General features: G+C 40.6%; 1 protein-coding gene across 5 annotated transcripts in view; it reads right to left on the reverse strand.

Moving 5' to 3' along the window:
* The window catches only part of itga7 (integrin, alpha 7), a 36,972-nt gene that overhangs the window by 8,985 nt on the left and 609 nt on the right, over positions 1-27,378 (reverse strand). For 2 of the 5 annotated variants that reach the window (XR_011035350.1, XM_068314286.1), the window contains exons 2-9: positions 8,153-8,280; positions 7,516-7,595; positions 7,044-7,299; positions 5,337-5,468; positions 4,569-4,676; positions 769-976; positions 309-505; positions 84-172 (exon numbers count right to left, since the gene is read on the reverse strand). Coding sequence is in view for 4 of the 5 variants with exons in the window: in XM_068314286.1 (XP_068170387.1) it covers positions 84-172; positions 309-505; positions 769-976; positions 4,569-4,676; positions 5,337-5,468; positions 7,044-7,299; positions 7,516-7,595; positions 8,153-8,280 (1,198 nt within the window). In the remaining variant the exon portion in view is untranslated. Of the gene's footprint in view, positions 1-83; positions 173-308; positions 506-768; positions 977-4,568; positions 4,677-5,336; positions 5,469-7,043; positions 7,300-7,515; positions 7,596-8,152; positions 8,281-14,431; positions 14,917-27,378 lie in introns of those variants that run through there. The other 3 variants (XM_068314288.1, XM_068314289.1, XM_068314287.1) reach the window with 3 other exon arrangements.

Raw genomic sequence — 27,378 nt, forward strand, 5'->3', positions numbered from 1 at the left:
TGAAATAAGAAGCTGTGATGAGTCATCACCTGATTTAATCATTCTAATCACTTCAATCATACTGAATGAATCTCGGGACTCACCTGAGCAGGTTTAGTTTCAATTCCAGAATCTGAGCCTCTGTAGATGAAAACTTTGCCGTCTCCATCAAACGGAGCCCCCACAGCGATATCTACATGAATTTGGAGACAGTGTGCTTCATTAGAAACAAAACAGAAGTTAAAGGATTGATAGCCCACTAGCTGGTGGTGAAAGTACTTACCCGGTAATAACATTTCATACATGTTATTAAATTCTTTAATTCTCACCTCCATATCCATCCTGGTCTAGATCTCCGACGTTGCCCACCGTCATTCCAAACATGGAGTCATAGGTTCCGTTGAGGCGGATGGGCCGAGCCTGATCATCCCAATGGCCGAAGGGGTTCAGGTACACATAAACTGCCCCGCCTATCTCCGCCTTACGGTCAAAGAAATTAGGAGCTCCGACGATCAGATCAGTCCAACTGGGAACAGAAACAGAGACAGGGTTAAAAAAAATACTCATTCTAAAAAGTTCCATAAAGCACTGAAGGGAAATTTGACAGTTCTTGACTCATCTCTTTACTTCACTGAAATTTTGTCTTTTGAACATTTCAATCTTATTGTAGGTAAATATTGTACAAGTCACTGTACTAGATCTAACATAAGCATTTTGAACATAAATCAATTATTACAATGAAATATAATTTATTCATACAATTATTTGTTTCAACAAATAATTGCTCACCCATCACTGTTCAAGTCTGCCGTTGCCACGGAGTACCCAAATGAGGATGCAAGCTCTTCCCCCCAGAAAATGTGCTGAGGCACCAGCCGGTGCACATTGTCCTTCCTCAGCAGCACCACCGCTCCTGTGTGATTGGCTCGAGGTGCACCTGCAACAAAGGTCAGCTCGCCAAGGCTCATTATCCCCATGGCGGAGTCCACTGAAAACCCTAGAAGAAGATGGAGTCAGGATGGAGGGCAAAACAAGACCAGAGGAGGAGAGGGTCATAGGTTAGTATTGACCATGAGGATGGGAGACTCGTCTCCTCCCAGTGAAGGATGTTCTGCTCATCTTCTGACTAATGAAATGTGTACCTTAAGTGACTATTGATTATATGTCAAACTCATGATGGGTGTAAATGTTCTGTGTGCTTAGCTTGCTGGTGGAGGGTTGCTGGAAGCCGGCGATGGCTGTGCAGCCAATAGCGTGAGCCGGAGGGCGGCCTGTGATGCTAATAGAATTAAATGTATGGGTCTCAGCTAATGCCTCGTGAGATTCATGATGCTGCTGCTCGCCCCGAGTAAAGGCAGTGTATAAACAGTGGGTGGATGTTAATCAGATTTATAGCCTGTGTGTGTGTGTGTGTGTGTGTGTGTGTGTGTGTGTGTGTGTGTGTGTGTGTGTGTGTGTGTGTGTGTGTGTGTGTGTGTGTGTGTGTGTGTGTGTGTGTGTGTGTGTGTGTGTGTGTGTGTGTGTGTGTGTGTGTGTGTAGGAATGTGAGGATGCATATAAATAAGGTATAGCAGCACAGTGAACAAGTGGATAGGGGAGGGGTTTGTGTGTGTGTGTGTGTGTGTGTGTGTGTGTGTGTGTGTGTGTGTGTGTGTGTGTGTGTGTGTGTGTGTGTGTGTGTGTGTGTGTGTGTGTTTTGTTGTCAAGCTGTGGAAAATAATGCATCATATAAAACATTCTTCAACAGAAGACACCACATGCAATATAAAAACAGGCAGGAGGGGTGAAGAGGGAGGGTAATCAATCAGAGCATTTGGGAACGGGTGCAGGGTGGGAGGGGGCTGCATTTGTTAGTGCTGAGTAAACATGCAAAAGGAGACAACAACAGAGACAGTGAACAGCTCCAGGGTGACAGGTGTGGAATGCAACAGTTTGTAACACAGACCCTGTAAACAGGGGCGGGTGGAGACAGCGGTGCAACTTCTACCACCGAGGGTGGTTTAACATGCAGATTCGCTCCAAAGACGTTGCTATAAAACAACATTGGGGGGGTGGATGCTTAAAGCAGCACAGAGAGCTAAATGTTCCACCCCTACCCAAAGTCACTGCACTCAAACATGGAACTCTGTCTCACTACTGTTATGTTACAAATGTGACATATTTCTGTGTGAACATTTTCATTTGGGATTCTGATTTTAGCTATTTCTTCAATGACACAAATGTCATTACTCGTATTTTGTTATTTATTTTCATATATATTGTTTGATCTGTTAAATTTTCTCTGTATGAAGCACAAGTTGAGGTGAGGACAACAGTCCTGTGATGACAGTAGCATCAGAATTGCTGCAGAATCTGAATGGACTGAATCTGAATGGACAGAGACATTAATTCAAAAGCACTAAATATCATTTCAGTCAACAATGTTCTTGATATTCTTATGTAATAACCATGAATTCATTGGTACATTTCATATTTTACATTATTTTTACTAACTACAGATCTGCCTTCTTCTTTCTTGATAGATTTTATTCCATGTTGTGCTGTTCTTCTGATTTCTTAGCTCAGTTTACATATTGTCTCATGCCACCAAGAAAATAGCTACATAAAATCTAATTACTGTACATATTTTTAAAAAGTAATAATATTTGTTTTGTGCTTGTTTGTTTGCTTGCTTGTTTTACACATCTTTGCTTTTGTACTTCAACTTATGTAGAATAAAGTCAAGACTGAAGGTCACAAGCATAAATGCTGTTTCAGGTTCAAACCAGAAGAGACAACTTTCACACAATTGGCATCAGAGGAGGGAATTAGGATGTCCTTTTTTTTTTTTACAGTTACGGCTTTCGGAATGTAAATTATGTATTTAGTCATATTAAAGGACACAAGTAAAACCCAGGGACATGAGAAAATAATTAGAATTAAATGAAACACTGTCTCTATCATTTTAATAAACATGCTTGGGTGTGGTATATCATCTGATTAGGATCAATGGAAGCATGTGAGTCATAAATGAAGGCTAAAAGGTCTTGTGGGAATTAGTGTTGCCAAGGAGATAGCTCGTTGTGCAGAGTGGGAGGGTAAGCAGGCTGGGAGGTATGTGAATGAAGAGATTTATGGCAGATCCACACATTTTAGTGGAAAGTAATGACTGGAACCCCACAATAACAACAAATAGGCGTGTTAAACTGAGGGTAAACACCAAAGACGCAGAACAATATTATGTTCTTTTTTTTAAATTAAAAAACACAAATGTCAGTCCTCTGTGGTCGAGAAATATTATATTATTACAAACTATAACAAGACTTGAAGATGAATCATAGTTTGGTGTTGCCTGACGCCTCCAGCAGGTCTATGTTGTGATTGATGCAGAGAAAATATCTCAACAATAAGTATTTGATTCAAACAGACTTTCTCACAGACAGAGGTGATCTTCTTTTACAATCTGTGAGGTTTGCATCTAGTTGTAATAAATCAACAACCATATTTCTAACACAGACATTTACTTTCCTCTCAGGATGAAATGCAATAACTTTGCTGAACCTTCCTTTGTATGCCTGGCACCGACATCCATATGACAAAATACCTGAGACACTAACCTTATTTCCCGTGTGTAGTTTATGCTAACAAACATTAGCATGTTGAGATGTTAAGCTATGGTAGTTAATAACATTACAGTAGCTAAAGATCAACTAGTCAAAATGACTATGTTAAATTGCTAAGGTTAGCATTAAGCTCAAACCACCAATGTGCCCCATGTTGAGCCTAAAGACGGCTACTTGTACGGATGGATTTATTTGTTAGTTAAACCTTTCGAGATGTCTGTGTAGGTTCTCAGTTATCCAGGTCATGGTTATCCAAATTTGTTTAAATCAATCCACTGGAATTAAAGAAAGTTTCTTGAAAACGTTTTGCCTCTCATCCAAGAGGCTTCTTCAGTTCTGAAGGCGGCTGGTCTTGTCCCAGCTTATTAACCCTGTGGGGTGTGGTCAGTGCTATTCACATTACAACAACCGTAGTTGAAACCCTCCTGGCTCCTCAACGTTGGTTGATGGGGTGCCAAGGGGTGTCAAAGGGGGTTCGTTGTAATGCAAGTGTCACCGAGCCTTTGTATACTAATGAGGGTCATTAGCATGAGACACATCACCTGGGTTAATTTTAAAATGCACAGTCCAGTGGATTGATTTAAACAGCTTTGGTTAAACCTTTCAAACCACAAGAAAACCACCGCCTGGAAAGCTTCATACTGACACACACATGCAGATCGATTCAACACACTACAGTTAGCAGATATCTAGAGACAAAACACGCCCTGCTGCTACTCAAAGAGACAACCATCTATTTATGACTGTCAAATAAGAAGTCAGAGCAAGACAAAGAAGTCACTTAGACTAAATTTGGATAGTTGTCTCTTTATAACAGTAAAGGTGATGCAGCCTCAAGCAGTGCACAAGTGGCAAACTAAATATCTATGTACATAGAAACAAGGTGAGATTGGAAGGAAGGATTAAGACATAGACAGAGACAGGGAGTTGCTACTTCCACTACAAGCCCAAATCTAGTCTGAACAAAAACACCTCAGGCCTACAAACCTAAGTAGCTATTATGAGCTACATCTTCAAATGGTGTGGGCCGGTTGGAGGGCTCCAGAGTTTTGTACAGCAGTGCATCTTCAATGGGGCTAGCCATAAACAAGAGCCCTATGGCCCGAGACGGGAAGAGAAAGAAAGAGACAGTGGAGGGAGTGTGGATGGGGAGTAATGGGGTGGTGAAATGGTGAGGGGAGGAAAGAGTGAAAAAAGAGAGAAAAGGGGAGAGGGAGGTGCAGGTGAGACAGGCTGTGATTGTTTGCTTTTTGTTCTTTGTGGTTCTGCAGCGTTCTTCTGCAAAACCACCGTGCACCAGGTGGAGAGATGACACTTCAGGCTCAGACTGTACCCTGACTAGTTGTACACCACCCTCTCTAAAGTTTTGTCCTGCTTTGTTTTTAGATGTGGATGAAATTAGGGTAACATCACTACTATTGAGTTATTTATATGGTCAATATTTTCCCAGGGAGTGCTCCACACTTGAGCAAATATTGGCATCACAACAATTTACCAGCCTCCACCCACATTCACACGGGAAAGATATTTTTTTTTAAATGAGGCTGTCATATTCAGGGTGTTGTGAGTCACAAATATAGATAGGCATTTCCAGAAATAATCCACAGGAAGTGACCAATTAGAGGCATTTGTCAGCTGTTTCTAGTCACCGCAGTCATCCATGTTGGGGTAGAGTATGAGCCCTGATGTCACCCTCCCCCAGCCCTCTCTTTCTCCTCTGCAAAGGCAGCAGTGAGCAGGGAGGGCATATCCTACCCAGGTAACTGTGGTAGGGCACAGGGATGAGCTTGGCATTAAGTTGTTTCTGATCTGCCACCTCGTAGGGTCCGTCGTCATAGAAACCAAGGTCAAGCAGAGTCTGGTTTAGGAGCTGGACTCTCATCTCACCTAGAATGGGAAAAGGTGAGGGCCACAGCAAAGTCGCAAGAGAGCAGCCACACAATTTACAACATTACACTTACACCACATGCATGCACATACACACAACATAAACACTAGAACAAATCATACAATGTGTTTGCTTTTTATGATCATATTTGCAATCACAGTTTAACTAGTTAATAGATAGACAACAATAAGCTCATCAATGCTTCTCCAAAGTCGATTTACTGAACCACTGCTGTGATCTGTAAAGTGTTAAACCAAAAACCACTGCCTCTGTATGCATACTACAACATTTCAAATCATTTTTACTTATCATTGTGTGAGACAATTGTTCTACACATCAAAAAAATGCTGTCATGAAAACAGGGCATCAAAACCTGTTTGAATGAATCTGGGACAAGTCTATCTCTTTCTCTCTCTCTCTGATGACATACAGTTCAACGCATGAATTACAATAAGCTCTAACAGATTGTAACAAAGTAAAACACAGCATTGATTTCACGTGAAAAACAACAGCGATACAAAATAAATCAAACCAATATGACATCAGAATAATCTCTGATCTTTCTTTGATTAAGTGCACGCTGCTGAATCCAATCACGAGATTGGTTTATAAATCAATGTGATTCTTTTTCATTGCTACTAGTTGATTCATCTAAACTCTATTTTTTTTAATTACGCTTTAACATTGATTGGCTCTGTCTCCTCTACCTCTACTATTACTCTAAACTGTCACAGAGCTCATCAATGAATTCAGTTTTTAACAAGGCACTCATAGACTGCAACATCCCGCAACACCCCTGAAATCAAAATTTTACCCTGACCTACTCTCATAGGTCAGGGTCATTTAATAAAAGACCCATGATCCAACATGTAACTGGTACATTCTATTTGGCATGAGGTTTCAGAGATGTGTACATAAAAAGGTATAAAAGTGAAAATGTGACCTTGACCTACTTCTTCAAGGTCAAGGTTATGATCCAATTTTCATCCCCTTGGCTCCATGAATATAATGCCTTTTGTTTTGTCTTTCTATCTTATCCGGTTCCTGAGATATTTGCAAAAATATCTCAGTATAGACTAGAACCAAGGCAGTCAGAGTCTGCAACATCCCGCGACACCCCTGAATGTAAGTATTTTACTCTGACCTACTTTCATAGATCAAAGCACTAGCTTTGATCTACGGTCTTACTCAAACTGGCCTTCTCCCTCATTTTTCTATCTTATCTTCCTCAGAGAACAAAAGTTGAAATTTGACCTTGACCTAGTTTTTCAAGGTCAAGGTCATCATCTCATTTTCATCCCTTTTGCCGCCCCAGTAATGTGCTTTTTGTTTCACCTTTCTATCTGCAACAATTGCGAAGATATTTGGTGGACGGATGGCAGGATGAACAGATAGACGGGTGGATGAACGGACGAACACACAAACACTAACAACTACAATACACCACCACTTTGTGGGATGTAATCAAATAATTAATGAAATAATTCAGCTTTAAAAATATGACATCAAAGCAAGCATTTTTGTCAGCCTTGTTTCTGTGGTCCAGCCTTCTGCAGGTCAACTAGACACCTTACCTTTCCAGTTGTATGTCCCAGGGGCCCCAAACAGAATAAAGTTGTTGTCTGGGGTGAAGCTGACAGCGAGGCCCTGCTGACAGAAGCCAAACTGTTCATGTCCCTGAGGTCGGCCCTCACAGAACTTCCACTCTCCTCCATCCAGGTCGTCTCGCTCCGTCAAGTCCTCACTCAGGACATAGCAGCGTCCGATAGGGTCACGGGTCTCTGACGGTTTGCTGACACGGTGCCTCAGTTCATACAAGTGAGCACAAGTCTAAAGAGAGACAGAACATGGAATTGGAGTATTGCTCTTTATGATTTTCCTTTGCTTGTTAATCATATATCTTACTTTTTACAGGAAGGACTCCAAATAAAAGCTGGAAATGTTCACCAGGTCAGAGGTCAAATAGCATTACTATTTCCATAGACAAGGCAGACCTTCCTGCAGCTTCCTGTCCTGATGTGTTTACATTATGTGATCCTCACTTACCACCACTTTTCCTCCAATCCCCTGACTCTTGACAGTCACTCCCAGCCACTGGTTGTCTTTGCTCTCTCTGTTCAGGCTCACTGAAGGGAAGCACAGGAGGAAACCGTAATGATAACAGTTTCCACATTGCAAAAAAATCAGGATCTGAACTACAGAAAGCAAACAACAGTTAAAACTTCTCTCTAATGCAATATACATGATGAAACATGTAAAATTTAAAGTAAGTCAACTAGACTGGAAACATTTTCTAGAAGCGTCACAAGATATGAAGATATAATAACAACTTAATCATGCATCAAATGAACTTGTCTTGAAAACCTTATACGTTAGAGATCGAAGATAAAAAGTGCATTTATCTTTGTGGACTACTTAAATAATGTCTTCCAGCTTCCAACTATCGATTGGTGTCAAGTACTAAATAAATAACTTGCATTGAACTAGTAACATGTCATAATTTAAATTTTGTGTTTAAATTGGTTGTTTTGACTAATAATTAGTTGTAAATTAAAAGTTTACAAGCCAATTGAACTAAAAAATCCACAAAAACTATCTGAGGAGTTGATTTAGACAATTTTTGCTCATTTAATTAACATCAATCAGTCAACCTATGGTTTCAGCTCAGCTACAGTACACTCACCATCAGTATCAATATCCACCCTCTCACAGTCGTATTCCTCTGGGGTGATTGGACACCTGAACAGGGCGCCTGGCCGACTCCCCCGCAGAGGGCCCTGACCTGCGGCCTGCGGTGCCCCCACCAGGATCCTGAAGAAACCAGACCAGTGCCTCATGTCATCCACTGAATGATTACATCTCTCTGTTTCATAGGTACAGTACTGGGAAGATATATCGGCACACAAATTTTGTTCCAAGTGGTCCACCAGAGTGGATACTACACACCAGCCACTCTTGTGGTCCATTCAATATCACTCAGATTGATTCATATACCAATTTCCAGACTTCAGTAAAAGTGCTTGTCAAAGAAAAATATCTGGCAGATGTCAAAGCTGCTGATAATCTGACATGTCAGTGAAGGCAGAGCAGCAGGAGCTGATTCTGGTCAGATAAAGTTGGGTCAGCCCTTAAGCAGTGTAGAAAAACAATCCATGAGATGATTCTCCTGCTTCATGAGCCAGTTGCTGGATAAAAATGAAAAAAACCATACATGAAATCATATTGAATTCAAACTCGAGGTGTGTTTGTCCACTAGGTGTGTTTGTCCACTAGGTGTGTTTGTCCACTAGTGCTGTCCTAACTACAAGAGTTTGTTTCAGGGTTGTCACATATTTTCCTCCTGCTGAGACCACCCACGCGCTATCATTTTATCTCAACTTGAAACTGATTCAAAACCGCTCTGCAGAGTCTGGACATACTGCATCTTGTCTGTACAAACATACTGTAGCTATCAACAATCATCCTTCGCTATTTAGACGAGGAAAGTTTTTATTCTCAGTCAGGTGGTTGCTGGTATTTTAGGTCCAGTGTCACTGCCTTCTGCCTTATTAGGACTGACTGACTCACACTAGGGTGCTATTTAAAAACTGGACGTTGAGCCACATTCCACTCAACACTGTCAGCAGTGTATGGAGGCAAGACACCGGGAAACAGTAGGTGAGGAGAATGATCAGTTTAGTATAAAATGGCAAGAAAACCAGAGTGTGAGGGATCAACAGTAAACTGAGTGTCACAACAATAGCATTTCCACTGTGCCTACACCTAACTATAATGATGATGTTGTGTCAAAAGTCCCCTCAAACATATCTAAGTATAAATATCTACCTTGTTATGTACGTGCTTAAATTAGAATGATCCCTGTGGAAGTATTTTCCTATAAATACAGTGTAGCAAGCTGATAGTAGGACTTGAACCCTGTACAGGCCAGCAGAGAGAACAGTAGTCTGAGTGGTCACAAACAACAACCAGCCAAAATAAGTCAGCCAGCGCTGGTTGTATCTGATGTATAATACTGATATGACTCAAGCCATTTATTTAAAAAAAAAATTATGACATATAAACCATTATAGCTTTTAAATTTTTGATTAGAATTTTATTTACTTGATTAAAGTTCCATCTCCAGTTGTCTGTAAAATCATCATCCCACAGATTTCTGTAATTGCCCACCATCAGAAACTATTTGCTGAAGTTTAAGTGACATTTTCAAAACTGCTGCACAACTATGCTACTTTCTCCACAACACTGGGCCTGTTTAGATATTGGTTTTTGAGCTAGCATGTTTAATTTCTGTCAGACTGTTGGTATCTATGTGACCACAAAAACATCTTTTGGCATGCACATGAAAGAAATGTGGATTGGTAAAGGGAGCACGGAAACATGTTGAGGCAGCACGTGTAGTGAAAAGAAAAGAAAAGAAAAGAAAAGGAAAGAAAAGACAAGAAAGGAAAAGAAAAGAAAAGAAAAGAAAAGAGAAAAGAAAAGAAAAGAAAAGAAAAGAAAAGACAAGGCAATCAGAATTTGGGATATGAAAATGGAATATGATTTATGCAATGCTGTACCCTCCCTCTCAACATAACTTTTTTATCTTCCAATGTAAAAAAAACACCTTAACTTTCTTCCCTGTGGCAGAACACACATAAAATGTTTTGCCCCGACATGGAAGCTAGCCCTGATATTGTCCAATCCATCAATTAGATCTGCTTTCTTCTTTCTCTGACAGGTTCTGTTGATGTGCTGCCCTGTGTAATCCCGTTTATAGCGCCACATTCCAGGGAGCTCTGTTTTATGTTTAGGAGTTATTCTACCTTTCACCCGCATGTACAGATGCTTCAACAGGTGTTGGGGATGGGGGGTAGGGGGTGAAGATGGAAGGTCTGTTAAGATTCCAGTATTTGGACAAGAAGCTGCACTGATTTAATAAGGTAAGAGGGAGGTGACTGAATTGCCTTAAATTTAGTATGATTACCAATAGTTATTTATTTTTCTTTGTTACATCAGGAATTGATTATATAGCTTCAATAAAGTCTCTTGCAAAAACATCAATCATTCATTAGTCATTGCTTTTCATGATGATTATTTTCAGTTGCTTGGTTTCATGCATTAAAAATGTATTAGCTTCTGGGGTTTTTGTTTACTCTTGAGAATTCAACAATTAAAAATGGTTTAATTCACTTAGTTGCCATCCAATGGAAGATATTTGTTGGCTCAGTCCTCTCCATCATTCTTTGAGATGAAGTGACTGAGACTTGAACATGACCAACATACAGACAGACACGCATGTCCTAAATTTGGCACAGATAGAATGACTCCCATCGAGTCTGAGCTCATTTCATTGTTCAGCACTGAGTCAGAGATGTTGTCTGATCATGATCTCCACCGCCATGCTCATCTTTCAGTAAATGCATTTATACGGTGTGTGTGTGTGTGTGTGTGTGTGTGTGTGTGTGTGTGTGTGTGTGTGTGTGTGCGTGCGTGCGTGCGTGCGTGCGTGCGTGTGTGTGTGTGTGTGTTATATATTACGGGTTATGGGTATGCTGCTACTACTGCTCCCTGGACCAGAACCAGAGGTGTCAGTACTTAGGCGTGACAGTGACGTTGTCTGATGAAATACTAACATACACCCGTATTCCACAGAGCTGTAACAGCCATTCCTGTGATTACATTACATCATTTTGCTTTGGGTGGATTATAAAGCAAAGTACTATGCAGATTTGTAACTTATTTAGAGTGGTAGGTGAAATGTTGTCTCGTATTTTATTAGGATTCATTCTCAGGGAATCATACTGTTTGTGCTAATGTTGATGGTGAATCCATTTAATATATTCGAATGATTTCCACTACAAGTAGAAATACAAACATCATGGAGTGCTAGACGCTGATGGAAATTCATCATCAGGGGATCATGAAAGTCTTTCCAAACAAATGCATAATATGGAAACGATCCTCAGCAAAGAGATTTTAAATCTCAGCTACATCTTTGAAAGTAATAATAACGTCACATCATTAACTTTATCACCATTTTCTTATGACGCCCTATGCCGCCGAGATAGGCTCTGGCTCCCCGTGACCCGCTGCGGCAGATATAGCGGTGGTACTCTGAAGATGACAGACTGACTGACCTTTTTCTTATGTAGCTATATCCGACAAAACATGGGAAACCTTTTCTTTTTTTTTGTCCGGTGTTTTCATTGTGTGCAGTTTTGATTGTATCTATGTGTTGTGAATATGGTATACATGGTACAGGATAAATGAATCAGCTGTTGTCACTGAAACAATAACAGTATCACAACACATTTCCAAAAATCCCAATAAATGCTTTTCGCATGTCAAAGTGATTCATTAAGCTGCCCTCTGTCATTGTTTTCCAGCCAATCATCACAGACAGATTAGAGTACACCTTCACCGCGATACAATCTTACCATCAATTTGATGAAGGGAGCGTGTGCAGTGACCCCAAAAGTCATTCTTCTCCCCGTTCTGACCATCCTTCCCCCAATACCATTGCACTGCCATCCCCCACCCAACCTTGCACACATACACACACACACACACACACACACACACACACACACACACACACACACACACACACACACACACACACACACACACACACACACACACACACACACACACACACACACACACACACACACACACACAGTCCTATCCTGCTTAACTTCTCTCCCAACCTCAGGAAGCACATCGCTATGCTCGTCCGAGTTCCCTGAAAGTAAGCAGCAAGGCTGGACTGACGAGATAAACATCACATGACCATGACTAAATAAGAAATCCTTAAATCGTGATTTCTTCCAGGGATGCTGGAATTTTAAAGTGGATCCACTGAAAGGGAGAGATTCAGGAGTTTTTTAACTGTTAAAAGATACAGCTTTTAAAAGTTAGTGTGTGTGTGTGTGTGTGTGTGTGTGTGTGTGTGTGTGTGTGTGTGTGTGTGTGTGTGTGTGTGTGTGTGTGTGTGTGTGTGTGTGTGTGTGTGTGTGTGTGTGTGTGTGTGTGTGTGTGTGTGTGTGAAAAATTGCTATAACCTATTGGTTACTAAAAATGACTGGTAACAGCAGCAAATGAAAGTATACAAAGTCCATCAACACATCTGTAAAAAGAAAAAGCATTTTGTAATACCGAAGTCCTGTTTTGTTTGTTTCTGGAAGGAGCAAAGCTGCGCTGTGACCCAAAAAGGAGTAAAACAGGTAAATGGCGTTACAGACATAAAATAGGCAAACATAAACAAAATTACTATACTGTAGAGTTTTAATGTGAGCAGAAGACAAACACTTAAAATTTTAGTAAAGAGCGACAGAAAGTTTTTTAAGCCAACCCTGCTCTGGAATGTTCCAGGCGTGGACCATAAAGGTCTTACAAAGTTTGTGTAATGTTGAATCACATACACTCTAAACATTTCCATTATACAAAACCATTCAGTCGATCTCTCATAATCTATCTGCTCACACCCTTTAACATCTGTCCATCTGAGAGCAATAGTCTATAGACAGTGGCTCTAAAAGATCAGCATGGGGGCCAGGGGCTCCTAAGGTCTTTTGTTATCCTGCGAAAAGACTGTGACCTCTGGCCTGGACACAGACATACGCACATACACGCGTGCACACATGCATACACAAATATACATACATGCAGAGGAAATGCGTGCAAGCATGCAGACATTAAAAGAGGCATGAGAGCACAAATGGTATTTGTTTATAAACTAGCCCACATGTGCAAATTTACACCAGACAACAGAAGGCTGTTCGATAACTGTGTAAACTAAGGATCAACACGCCGACTACAGTCTGTCCAACGACATCAACTGTGACAGTTTCAGAAAATTGCCATTTCACACCTGACTCCAGTTTCTTCTGTCACTTTTGCTGATAGGAAAATGGCAGCTGAGAATGAGGTGAACAAACTGTGAATCATCACATTTTTCACATCTCGGCTTGTGCCCTTCTCTCGGCAGAAGAAGAGAAAGAGTTGGCAAATGCACAACAAAAAGACAGACAGAAACAGCTGCTAGACCATCCAAAACCCCTTTGAGATGTGGCGGTTCACTACCCACGGATGTGACTCAACTTCCTGCTTCAGCACATTGTTCAGTGACGTCATAAGGCCAGTTTATTCAAACCAACAAACAAACAAAAAAAGGAAAATACTAAATAATTACGCATCCATACGAAATGGAAATATAGACTTATTTTATACACAAAGCTTTTAGAACCCCATCTTAAATTCACATGCATTTTTAACGACCCCTAAGCTCACCACCTGGCCCATGACTGATCAATACGTGAGCAACCATTTCCAGACTTAGACGGGGAAATGACTGGCCCTCAGGTCCAAAACGTAAAGAAGAGATCACCCTTACACTATCCTTCCCTGTTTAATTAATCAACTTCTTTTATTCCCCTGTTTTCTATCTTTTGGTCTACCCATTTTCTTGATTTGGTTCTTAAATTCTGTCTTTTGCTTTCTGTCTGTTGTTTTTTCTATAAATCTGACATTTGAAACACCATACAGTTCTCTTACTCTTCCATCCATCCATGGAAAATGCATTCACATGAACAAACAAATACATTAAATAAACCATAACTATGATCATTAAAAGGTTTCCTGATAACCTGATCATCCTGTCCTAAATCATGCGATTTAGGTGTCCGTATAAAGAATCAGGCATTGCATAGATGGCAAGATGAAAAGATTGTAATTTTTTATATACATTTTCTTTATTTTTTTTTAAATATTAACACATGTAATATATATATATATATTTAATAAATATAAATATTTACTTGATGTATTTATTTATTTATTTATGTTAATATAACAGACTTGACTTCACCTTCATTCACATTCTATTATATTGTCAACATTAAGTCTCCAAGCAGAAATCCTTGTTTTTTTGTTTGTTAATTCATGTTTCTGACATTGATGATGTTGAATGGTTTTTTACCTGTTCAATGGAATCCATGATGTGTACCAAAATTGGTGTAGAGCTCCCACTATTGATGTGACTCTGTTGTACTGATCTTTGGTATAATAACAACTATTGCCCATCTTTATTGCTCGTATTTCACCAACTCCTCTGCACTCCTGATCATCATTGTTTTCATCTGCTCCAGAGAAAGCCCCTTTGTTTTGATGAAGATCCTGCAGTTGTTCGTCCAGGTGTTGTCGATAAGTCCATTCTTCTTTAGTTGTCTAGCCTTTTTAGCGATATCAGTATTCTTCTTAGTGAGATTCTCATTAATGTAGACATTTTTTCCTTTCAGCTTGAAGGCTTGTTTCAGAAGAGGAATCTTGTGTTTATGATTCTGGAATTTTATAAGCACTGCAGGTGGTCTCCTACCTTCAGATGGTAATGGGTAACATGTCTCAATCTGGTTCGGATCTATAGTTATCTCAAGATCCCTCAATTGAGAAATCACTTGTTGCTCCAGAGTCTTGATGTCAGCGCTGTGCTCAGTTCCGTCGCCTCTGGCCACAGCATGTGCGTAATTCCTCAGCTTGATTTTGATGCCAATGACGATCACATCATTTATATGAATGCTTTGCTCCAAATTATCCATTCTTTTTCTTTGTTGTCCCTGTTCTAAGACAAAAATTCTTCGGTCTTTTTCATCAATGTCTTTTCGCATTTTCTTCATTTCATCCTTCCATTTCTTCCATGACGTCCAGCACCGGTTTTAGCTTGTCTTCCAACCTTTTATCAAACACACTCCTTAACTCATCAAAGTCACTCCTTAACTTATCAGGTTCACTCTTTAACTCTTTCATAGAAGAGACTATCTGGTCTAGAGTATCCCTTTTGTTCCCATCTCCGATTTCCTCTTCCTCTCGTCATGTTACGCTAACAAATGGCAAATTTTACCTTCTGGCCCTTACAACCTAATCAGGATTAGGGTTAAGGTTAGGTTTAGGGTTAGTGTTTAACTGTATTAGGCAATGCAGTTAAACACTGATGATGGTGATGATGATGATTTTTTGTAACCAAAGAGTTTCGTCATAATCAACCAACATATCTCCTCTGATAAAATAAAATAAAGAGTCTTCACATCTCTTGTAATTTCCTGTTCATTTCTGCTGTTTATGGCTTTTTTCCAATATCTGTTATCTGTCGGCGCTTCATGACACCTTATGTCAGGGGATTGATTAAACTGCATCTTAGATTCAACCCCACTGTCTCCAAATGGATGCACGAACACACAGAAACACGAGCATGCGCGCACACACGCACGCACACGCGTGCATACACACACACATGTGCGCGCACACACACACACACATATAACCAAAGTGGAGGCTTTCCAAGATTTATTCATCCCCATTACTGCCGTCCACATCCAACCCTCAACCCCTCCCCCAATTACAGATCAAATATATTTAGTCAACTTCATTTGATAATTTAATGCTGAGTTTTGCTTTTTTATGTTCGTAAAATAATAGGGATAACAGTTAAGCTAATTTCACATCAAATATAAATATTTGTAGTGAAAATGCTGGACAAATTGAGTGTTTTATCTGCCAACTATCTCTACGTGCAGATGCAGAATCAGCTCTTTCTATCCCACCAAACATGCATTTTTGTTAATTCTCCATGTGATCCATGTTGTTTCATCCCCCTGATTCTGCAGATTGTCCAATTTCCTCCTAGTGAGCATGCGGTCCACATAGTAATATTCCTGAAAGCTCTCTGCCAGGCAGCACTGCTTCCCACCGAGCTTTTGTCCAGACACAGGCAACACTGAGTGAAGGAATGGGAGGTGCCTAAACAGACAGGGGGTAGCTAGCAGCTAATAAAGACCATGGATTGTAAATTGGTTTCTGTGCATGCTTGACTGTAAAATCAGGATTATACATCTTTTGCTGCAAAGCTGCTAACTGGGTTAGTAGGTTGTCACAGGAATGACCTCTAGGATTTTTTTGCAACACAGCAGTAAAATCATGAGATGAGTTTAAGAGAGAAATGGGGGAAGGTTCATTCTCAACTGTTGCTGAGGGTGAAAAAGCAGCTTGAATTTGGCCTATTTAAATGCAAATGAGCTCCCAGACGTCCCCTGTGTTATAAACGTGTGAAGCTGCCATGCTGGGCCCAATTTACACTCAATTATATAAGTACTAAACAAAAAGAAAGGTAAATGTGTTAGAACAAGTTTGTCTAATCCAAAAACAATGGAAATACAGTAACTTTAACTGACAACAACTAATCTGGTGCATATGGAGGCATCTTGTGTTTGGAAGGATCCAGGAAAGATCTCTTCTGTTCGTATTCCCCAGTGTTACATTTCATGTGATGCGAGGCTTATAACATGCTGGACTTAGGCCCCATCCACACGATGATGGATTTTTTTGAAAACGCATCGAAAACGATTCGCGTCCACATGACAGCATTTTCAAAAAAATCTCCGTCCACACGTAAACGCATCAGTGCATTTTCGAAGATGGCTATAAGCATGCCAAACCATGTGGTGGCAGTATTGAGTCAAATTTTATCCAATAGGAATCCTCCATGTTTTGTTGTCACAAGACGCCTGCAAGAATGCTGCCATCAACAAGGTTCGTACATCCATCATGTTTGTACACACGGGCCCATAAATATGACGTCACAGCAGTTTTTGTCGCAGGCAAGACGTCAGCGTTTATAAAAAGTTGCGGATACACCATCCACACGACAACGCAGACCCAGCGTTTTTTTAAAAAAATCCACCTAGGCCAGCATTTTCCGGATATCTGCGTTGTCCTGAGGACGGAAGGCGTAAATGCAACAAAAAAGTTGCGTTTTCAAAAAGTTCCGGCATCGTGTGGACAGTCCTGGGCCTTAGTGTCCTCCACACAGAAAGTATTACCTAAAATGCTAAACAACATATTCAAGTCTTGCTATTTAGTTCATTATCCTATGTATTTTAATGCTTTCATAATCTTTTAAATGTGGAGTTCCTCCAATTATTCCTTACATGTTCTACTCCATGTTTAAGCTGTGTTAATCAAGCCTTCAGTTCAGTGATATGTTTGTTAGGTCTTATAAAGTTCTGTGTTAGACACTAACTCAGTCAGTGAAATCTAATTCCAGATATAAAGTCCAGGATCATATCTGCTAGTGTTGAGACCATACAACTCCTCATGAAAGAACTAGTGGAGGGTCCCTGGTAAACATGAGCCTCACTGTCCCCTGAGATGTTCTACATTCTAATGTAATGACATGGCTCTGCTGTGGCTCTATATCTATGGAAAAGGAGACTGGGTTTACAAACTATGAGCTGTTCGATGCACCAGCCCTGAACTAGCTGTGGGTTACCTTTGTTGTGAAAGGGGGGATAATACAGTAATAACCATAAAATAATGCAACACAGCAATCTCCATGAATCCTGAAATATAACATGAACCATCTGACAATGTGAATGTGTAGCTGTGCTCGGACCAAAGTGAGTTGATCTGAGCATGCCATGAGGGGACTAGGGATAGGGGTTGTGCGGTTATTGTTAGAATGTGTTAATTTGTCAATAAAACACATGTCCACAGAGAGGAAACTAGTATGATTCAGAACATTACATGAAAAGGAAAGCTAACAATTGGGTCAAAAAGGAGAATAGTCCTTCAAGGCCAGATCATTCTCCCTCAGCAGGAAACAATAACAGATGATGTGTGACCTACATTAGAAGTGATGCCCTTCTTTGTCAAAGCGCTCCAAAACAGGAAAGTCCTGAATGTAAAGAAATTACATAAAATTTGTAAACTACTCCAGCAGATGTCCTGAGTAAACAGTTACTCATTATCCTTTAGCAATGGATTTAGTGGTGTCACAGATTTGGTTTGGTTCGGTTTGGTTTGGTTTGGGTTGGGTTGGTTTTGGGGTAGATTGGTTTTGTTTGGATTCGTTTGGTTATTTTGGCATGGGTTGGTTTTGTTTGGTCTGGTTTTGTTTAAATTCAGGTGGGTAGATGAAAGTTTGTTGAAACTGAATGTTTGTTTTTGTTAACCATGCTGATGACTCTCAATGGTTGCGATCTGTCTGTTGGTTTGTACAGAGATTCAAAGCCAAAGAGGATTACGTATCATTTAGCATGATTATGCACAAAATAAAAATGGGAAATAAATTTAATTTCAATCTAAACATGTAATTATCAGTGTGTTTGCAATGTCATCATGAAGTTATAGTATGGCTGTAGACTGTTAATAACATTTGGCAGAAAATGGGAAATATGAATAAATGATCATACAATGTATTTGTGTGTGTACTGCAGTTGTAAAATTAATGTGAAAATAAAATGCTACTTTATTGTAAGGCTGGGATATTTTGTTTTCCTGGCATTTGCCACATATATTAGAGTGTTAGCTCAAGCAGTGGTGTAGATGGTGTAATCTGAAGAAGATCAATCAGTCAGTCATCTTCAGATTACCACTGCTGTATCCGCCGCAGTGGGTCACGGGGAGCCGGAGCCTATCTCGGCGGCATAGGGCGTGAGACACTCCGGGCACGATGCCAGTGCACCGCGGAGCCACACACAAAGACATACAACCATGCACACACACAGTCATTCCTACGGGCAATTTGGAATGGCCAATCAACCTGAAGCGCATGCTTTTGGAGGTGGGAGGAAGCCGGAGAACCCAGAGAGAACCCACGCAGACACATCAGTGGGACTCGAACCCGGGTCCGCCGTGTTGTGCCGCCCCTGAAGGAGATCAGTGACTGCAAAGTAGTGGTAGGCGAGAGTGTAGCCAAACAGTATAGGATGGGGGTGTGTAGGATGACTCTGTTGGTGAGGAAGACGAAGAGGGCGAGGCAGAGCAGAGGACACAATGGTGGAAGCTGAAAAAGGAAGAGTGTTGCGTGACTTTTAGGAAGGAGTTAAGACAGGCTCTGGGTGGTCAGGAGGTGCTCCCAGATGACTGCACAACTACAGCTAACGTGATCAGGGAGACAGGTAGGAAAGTATTTAGTAGGAGACTTAGTAGTGCAATGAGGAGGTACAGGAGTGTATACAGAGAAAGAGGATAGCTAAGAAGAAGTGGGACACTGAGAGGACTGAGGAAAGTAGACAAGAGTACAGGGAGATGCAGCGTAAGGTGAAAGTTGAGGTAGCAAAGGCCAAACAACGGGCTTATGATGACTTTTATGCTAGGTTGGACAGTAAGGAGGGAGAAACTGATCTCTACAGGTTGGCAAGACAGAGACACATTGATGGGAAGGACGTGCAGTCAGTTAGGGTGATTAAGGATAGGGATGGAAGTGTATTGACACGTGCCAGTAGTGTGATGGGAAAATGGAAAGAGTAATTTGAAGAGTTGATAAACTAGGAAAATGAGAGAGAACAAAGGCTAGAAGAGGTGAATGTTGTGGACCAGGAAGTAGCAAAGATTAGTCAGGATGAAGTGATGAGGATGAAGACTGGGAAGGCACCTGGCCCTGATAATATACCTGTGGAGGTATGGAATTGTCTAGGAGAGGTGGCAGTAGAGTTTCTGACTGGTTTTTCAACAGGATCTTAGATAGTGAGGAGATGCCTGAGGAATGGAGAAGTGTACTGGTGCCCATTTTTAAGAACAAGGGAGATGTGCAAAGTTTTGGCAACTACAGGGGAATAAAGATGACGAGCCATACAATGAAGTTATGGGAAAGAGTAGTTGAAGCTAGACTAAGGGCAGAAGTGAGCATTTGTGAGCAGCAGTATGGTTTCATGCCAAAAAAGAGTACTACAGATATAGTATTTGCTTTGAAGATGTTCATAGAGAAGTACAGAGAAGGCCAAAGGGAGCTGCATTGTGTTTTTGTAGATCTGGAGAAAGCTTATGACAGTGTGCCCAGAGAGGAACTTTGTATTGTACGAGGAAGTCTGGAGTGGCAGAGAAGTATGTTAGAGCGGTTCAGAACATGTACGAGGACTGTAAGACAGTGGTGAGGTGTGCTGCAGGTGTGACAGAGGAGTTCAAGGTGGAGGTGGGACTGCATCAGAGATCAGCTCTGAGCCCCTTCTTGTTCGCTATGGTGATGGACAGGCTGACAGACGAGGTTAGACAGGAATCTCAATGGACTAAGATGTTTGCAGATGACATTGTGATCTGTAGTGAGAGCAGGGAACAGGTGGAGGAGAAGCTAGAGAGGTGGAGGTTTGTCCTGGAAGGGAGAGGAATGAAGGTTAGCCGCAGTAAGACGGAGTACATGTGTGTGAATGACGGATCCAAGTGGAAGAATGAGGTTACAGGGAGAAGAGATCAAGAAGGTGGAGGATTTTAAGTACACTACTTAGGCTCAACAGTCCAGAGCAATGGAGAGTGTGGAAAAGAAGTGAAGAAGCGTGTACAGGCAGGATGGAACGGGTGGAGAAAAGTGTCAGGTGTGATGTGTGACAGAAGAGTTTCAGCTCAAATTAAAGGAAAGGTGCACAAAACTGTGGTGAGACCAGTGATGTTGTTTGGTTTAGAAACAGTATCACTGACGAAAAGACAGGAGAAGGAGCTGGATGTAGCAGAGATGCTGAGGTTCTCTTTGGGAGTGACCAGAATGGATAGGATCAGGAATGAGTACATCAGAGGGACAGCACATGTTAGAGGTTTTGGAGATAAAATCAGAGAGGCCAGACTGAGATGGTTTGGACATGTCCAGAGGAGAGATAGTGAATATATTGGTAGAAGGATGCTGAGTTTTGAACTGCCAGGCAGGAGGCCTACAGGAAGACCAAAGAGGAGGTTTATGGATGTAGTGAAAGAGGACATGAACGTAGTTGGTGTGAGAGAAGAAGATGCAGAAGGCAGGGTTAGATGGAGGCAACTGATTCACTGTGGCGAACCCTGAAGGGAAAAGCCAAAAGGAGAAGAAGAAGTTCAAGCAGTGGTTGAGTTCAGTGAGATTGGCAGTGATTTGATGAAGCTCAGTGGGTTTTCTGTCCTCACCAGGCAGTGAAATATTAGCGGAACCACCTCTCATTGCAGTATAAATAGCAAACAGACACATAACTCAGACTGAAATACCGTCTAATCTCATCCTCTGTCTGCCATCAACACTGGCAGAAGTTGAGCTGTGAGGGTCTTCTGCTTAAGGACAACAATATAAATAGATTACATAGAAAGTTTTAATGTCCAGGAGGCCAGAGTTACGCTCTTATCTCCAACTGAGTGTGGCATATTTCTACTTCCTTCCCATGTGTCACTGAGCAGGATCTGATTACAGCAAATCACTGAATATGAGAGCATTGTGTCACATGGGCTGACCTTTGCCTCAGCCTTTGCAGCAATATTTAAAAGGATTTGGAAGTTTGCAGCAGCCATAAATCTGTACTGAATAGATAGTGTAAAATGGAACAAGAAGACATTCATTCCATAAACCTCCCAGCTGTATTAAAATCTGAGTCTGTTCCCCACTTTGTATGGCCATGCTTTTGAAGTGAATCGTGACTCATCTGATATTCTGTTTCGGACATACTGTCCAACTTATACTTATGACAACCCCAACTTCTAATGGCATTTAAGAGATTTGATACAGCCATGACTAAGTGCATCAAAGCACTAGTATCATTTTCAGTATAGAATCTGGTCATACAACACATAATGAGCAGAACACAGCATGACCACAGGCGACAGTCACCCAAACCATCATAATATGAAGAGAAAATGAGATAGTGGAATCTAATTACAATATGTTTGAGGCAATTCCTTGAGACCTTACATTAGAGGACCATGGATAATAATAGGAGGATGGAAACTCCCAAATCTGAGCTGCAGTGTTACAGGGAGGGAACCATTATAAAGCTTCTTCTTCTAATGGAAATATATCATTCAGACAGGAATGGTAACTGCTGTGTTCCTATCTGAATAATACATTTCACTAAATGAAAGTGTGGAAACATCAGCTTGAAGCGGTTTGAGCCACAGTCCACTATAATGATAAAATCATAATGTCATAAGGGCTGTCCTGGGGTTTTGACCAGATGACCCCTGTATTTTGTTCAAGTAATTTGGCAGTTGAGGTTACAGGGAGAAGAGATCAAGAAGGTGGAGGATTTTAAGTACTTGGGGTCAGCAGTCCAGAGCAATGGAGAGTGTGGAAAAGAGGTGAAGAAGCGTGTACAGGCAGGATGGAACGGGTGGAGAAAAGTGTCAGGTGTGATTTCTGAAAGAAGAGTTTCAGCTCAAATGAAAGGAAAGGTGTACAAAACTGGTGAGACCAGCGATGTTGTTTGGTCTAGAGACAGTGTCACTGAGGAGAAGACAGAGCTGGAGGTAGCAGAGATGAAGATGCTGAGGTTCTCTTTGGGAGTGACCAGGATGGATAGGATCAGGAATGAGTGCATCAGAGGGACAGCACATGTCAGAGGTTTTGGAGATAAAGTCAGAGAGGCCAGACTGAGATGGTTTGGACATGTCCAGAGGAGAGATAGTGAATATATTGGTAGAAGGATGCTGAGTTTTGAACTGCCCTCAAGGAGGCCTACAGGAAGACCAAAGAGGAGGTTTATGGATGTAGTGAGAGAGGAAGGTAGTTGGTGGGAGAGAAGAGGATGCAGAAGAGAGGGTAAGATTGAGGCAATTGATTCGCTGTGGCGACCCCTGAAGGGAAAAGCCGAAAGTAAAAGAAGAAGAATTTGGAAGTTTTAAGACCCAGCAGTGTACTTTCCGGTCTGTTGGATATTTAATAGTGTGATTTAAATGTTTTTCTTCTAAATCTACAGATAATTTGAGCATTGAAATAAATTGAAATTACATTGAAATTAATTAATAACTATATCAAAAGTTTCATTTTTTCCACCAAAGTGTCATGTCTCCGGACAATTAGGCTTTCCTTTTCTTCGTTTTTTTTTCTCCTAACATGTATGTCATTCCAGATCCTCTCATCTACAGTCAGTTCAGTCCCTGCACCTGCCGTCCCTTCACACACCTGCAGCCATTCCCAAATCAGCCTCTACTCTCCAAACGCCAGCTCAGCTTTCTGTTTTCTGCCAGATCGTTTAGTGTTCACACTGACTCTCCAGCCTTTGATTCCTGCCTGTTGCTCTGACTCCTGTGACTGACTCAGCCTGTTTCCCGGACCCTGCCTTTCGTCAAACCCTCTTCGGATTCATCTGTCTGGTTTTTGGACTGCCATCTTTTGTATGATCCCGCCTGGTTTTTGGACACTGCCCGTTCGTCTGTCGTTTAGCTTATTCATCTGCTTGTTGGACGTATCTGACCCCTGCCTGTATAATTAAACCTTTTCTGAGACTTTACTCGCCTGCTACTCTGTCGTGCTTTTGGGTTCCCCTTGCCAGTCGTGTTCGAGCCAAAGTAGCATATTAGTGTTGAGTATAAATGAATATAGAATTATTTTTATAAAAGAAACTAACAATTTATATATTCTAATAATTTTTCATGCCTCAATCACTGGTCAACTGAATTTTTATAATACCAAAATAAAAGTCATCACATGACAATGGGTATTTGGTTGGTGAATGAACCTCCAGCAAAACATTGTCTAACCTTGTCTCCTACATTTCCAATTTTCATTGAACTGTGTCGCAAATTATGATTCACTTTTCATGTAACCATTAATTATTGGTTAACTCTCAAACCTCTCAGCATCTTTACAGATCGCTGTAAAGATGGTCAAAAAATCTATAAATGTATCTAAATAGCATTGTACATCTGTTTAAGTAAACAACAGCTTGCACATATACAGTATATACAGTGCACCCTCGTTCTTTGCGGTTAATGCGTTCCAGGAACAACACGCTATTCATGAATTCTGTGATAGAACGACAAACTGTTTATCATTTACAGTAATGTAAACATTTATGACCCCATACTGATAATAAACCACCTTCTATTTGTAAAACCTTTTCCCACAGCCTTATTGACTGCTAAAAAAAACCACTTTTGTGTCTCAAGTTAGTCCGAGACTCACAGAACCGAGCGCACTTCCGGATGCCATCAGCCAATAGAATGCGCGTATCACGTGACTGCCTATCAAAAATCCACGATGAGCTGAGATATATATATATATATACACACACACACACATATATATATATACATATATATATATACAGTATATATCCCCACCTAGACATTTGAATAAGGTCACTTGAAAACCTCACACTCACAATTTTTAACCACCAACTCCAATCATGGCACCCAACCAATTCTGCCAGAAAGAATCATGTGAACAATATGGCGTAAGGCATCGGCCAGCGAAGCTTTCTGTGTCGGTTAGCATTTCTTTCACACGACAACGCAGATATCCTGGACGAAAATGCTGGCCAAAGTGAAGTTTTTTGAAAACGCCGGGTATTCGTTGTCGTGTGGACGGCGTAACTGAAACTTTTTCTATCCGAGGGGCGTCTCCCTGCGACGAAAACAGCTGTGATTTTAGTGTGTGTGACCTGTGTCTACATGTACCCACAGAATGGACAGTTAAAACTGGCTATTTTCTGACGTATAACAGTCGATTGACATGCTTCTCAGTTGGATATTTTTTTGTCTGTTTCTTTCTTTATGAGTCATAAAGTTTATATATTTATTTTATTCATTAATTCATTCATTCTTTCACGTTCCTCGCCAAAGATGCCAACGCCAGTTCTGGGTCAGACTGGGATAAGCTGCCTGCTGGTGGGAGAACTGCGTGATGGGTGCGCTTGGTTTATAATACCAATACATTGGTTTTCATATGTTTGGTGTGAAGTCTGATATTATTGTTTTATCGTGGAATTTCCACGGGTTCCCGCTAGTTTTATTAGATTAGGACAAGATATATAAAGGATGACAAAGACGTTCAGACATTAAGTTGAAAAGGAACTCAATAAAATGCCACATTTTTGCAGAATCATGACTACAGAAATGTGAGTCATTCAAAGATACAGTAGATGTTAACTCATCATTGATCCAGTACTAGTGATGTCACAACATACTGGCAACAGCATCATTCACCTCAGGAGGGGCAACACATCAGGTGAGCTCATCGTTGTCTCCTTCAAAGGCTAGTTCCCTCGTCTTCCCTCTCTTCGGTAGCTGTTGACACTTTGACCTCAGTTATGAACTCAGCCTCAGTTATTAAAATAAACTCCAGGAATGCTTCTTGACAGTGAGCAGGTTTCAGATGGGGGACATGACCGACACTGTAGCAGTCGCTGCTGATGTCATTTGTCTTACAAGCGACAGTATGACTGTCGCCTGTAACAGTAACTGAGGAACCAACAGTTAATTATGGAGCTCCAAAACAGACACAAGCTTAGTTGTTCACCTTATTCAAATAGGTTCAAATAATTTGTGAAAAGGATGTTCATTATATATTGTTGCACTATTGGTATTCAGAGTGATAAAGCACTGCAGCTTTCAGCTACAAATGAATTCCCTTCTATAAAACGTTTTTTTAGTCCGGTAAATGTTGACAGTATATATTGTATTAACAAATCATTCAGTACCGGTATATAAAAACATATGCATAATCAAATATTCTTCATGCTATAGTGTACAAAATCAATACACAATCAACAATGAATGTATAATAATGTGCAGTACTTGAACCTTTTTTACATTTTAATAGTCTCAAATTTTTTGTAAATAGTATCTCAAACTTGGAATTTAATGTAATTTTTATGAAGGATTTTTTTTGTGGTATTCACACATCTCAATGCAGGATTTGAACAACTCTACCTCCACCTGTCAATTTAATTTGTCACATTTCTCTTATACTCTTTGTGTCAAACTCATTTTCACCAAGGGCCAAATCAGCATAATATAAATGTAACTAAATGTAACTCAGTGTCATGTAAAATAAATGTAACTACTCCTGAAGGAAAAAGAAGAAAGGAGAAGAAGAACTCCTTAATGTTAAATACCTCTGAATTTATTACTTATTGAAGTTACAAACATTACAGTTGCAAAGAAAAAATGTTTGCTGGTTGCTCTGTAATAACATAAATTCTTTTATTTTGTCAGGCTATGAAACCCACAGAACTCCATCAATCAAGGATCAAACTATCCAAATAAATAAAGAGAAATAACTTCAAACACAAGTTAGGACATTAAATTTGTTGAAAACATTTTTGTCAAAGTTAAAATGGGCTTAATTCCTGCATTGTGGGAAATGGTTCTGATCAAAGCATGCTTTTGACCTATTTTTTGGACACTCTTTATGCTCTCACGGGCCGCACAAAATGGTGTGGTGGGCCAAATTTGGCCCCTGGGCCTTGAGTTTGACACATGTACTTTAGATAAACTGTTAAAGAGAAACTTATGAGGTTGTACAGGATAATTAATGTACAGGAAAGTTTAACCGGTTTATAACTATACAAATTTAAAGCAGAAAATAGGACCACACAGTAGCATTTTTTTTCTCAACTCATCAGTGAACATACTAATCACAAAACTGAAAGAAAGAAAAACTAAAGCAGCCTCCTATTTATAGTGATGTAGCAAACAATTCCATAGATTTACAGGCAGCCATAATTTATTCATGATTTCTGGAGAGCTGAGACTTGGGAGTGTTCCAGTCACACATCACACATCAGTTCTCAAACAGACGATCTGAAAGCGAGCATGATAATATAAATAAGCAAAAACACAAAGCTCGACACAGTATTGAACTGTTAATACATCCTGTCCTTTAGTGTGGCATCTATGTCAGACCTGCTATGGAGAAATCACTTAAAAACATTTTTTATCCCAAAAATTGCTGCCATCCAGCTGATTCAGCATACCTACTCTGATCCACTCTCCACTCACTGTAAATCACTGTCTTCTAACTCAGAGGCCAGGCTGTTCATGCTGCACATACTAAAACTCCTGCAGTCAGTGCAGAGTTATGAGAGTACCAATGACTTAGCAGATGCAAGGACTGGTGCAGCATAAAAATGCTGACTGCAGTGGCCACACAACTCCTATGTCTGCTTTTGAAAGGCCTGAAATGGATAAATCTGCGTATGCTGAATG

This window comes from Antennarius striatus, chromosome 5, assembly GCF_040054535.1.
Source record: "Antennarius striatus isolate MH-2024 chromosome 5, ASM4005453v1, whole genome shotgun sequence".
In the NCBI taxonomy this organism is placed as follows: domain Eukaryota; kingdom Metazoa; phylum Chordata; class Actinopteri; order Lophiiformes; family Antennariidae; genus Antennarius; species Antennarius striatus.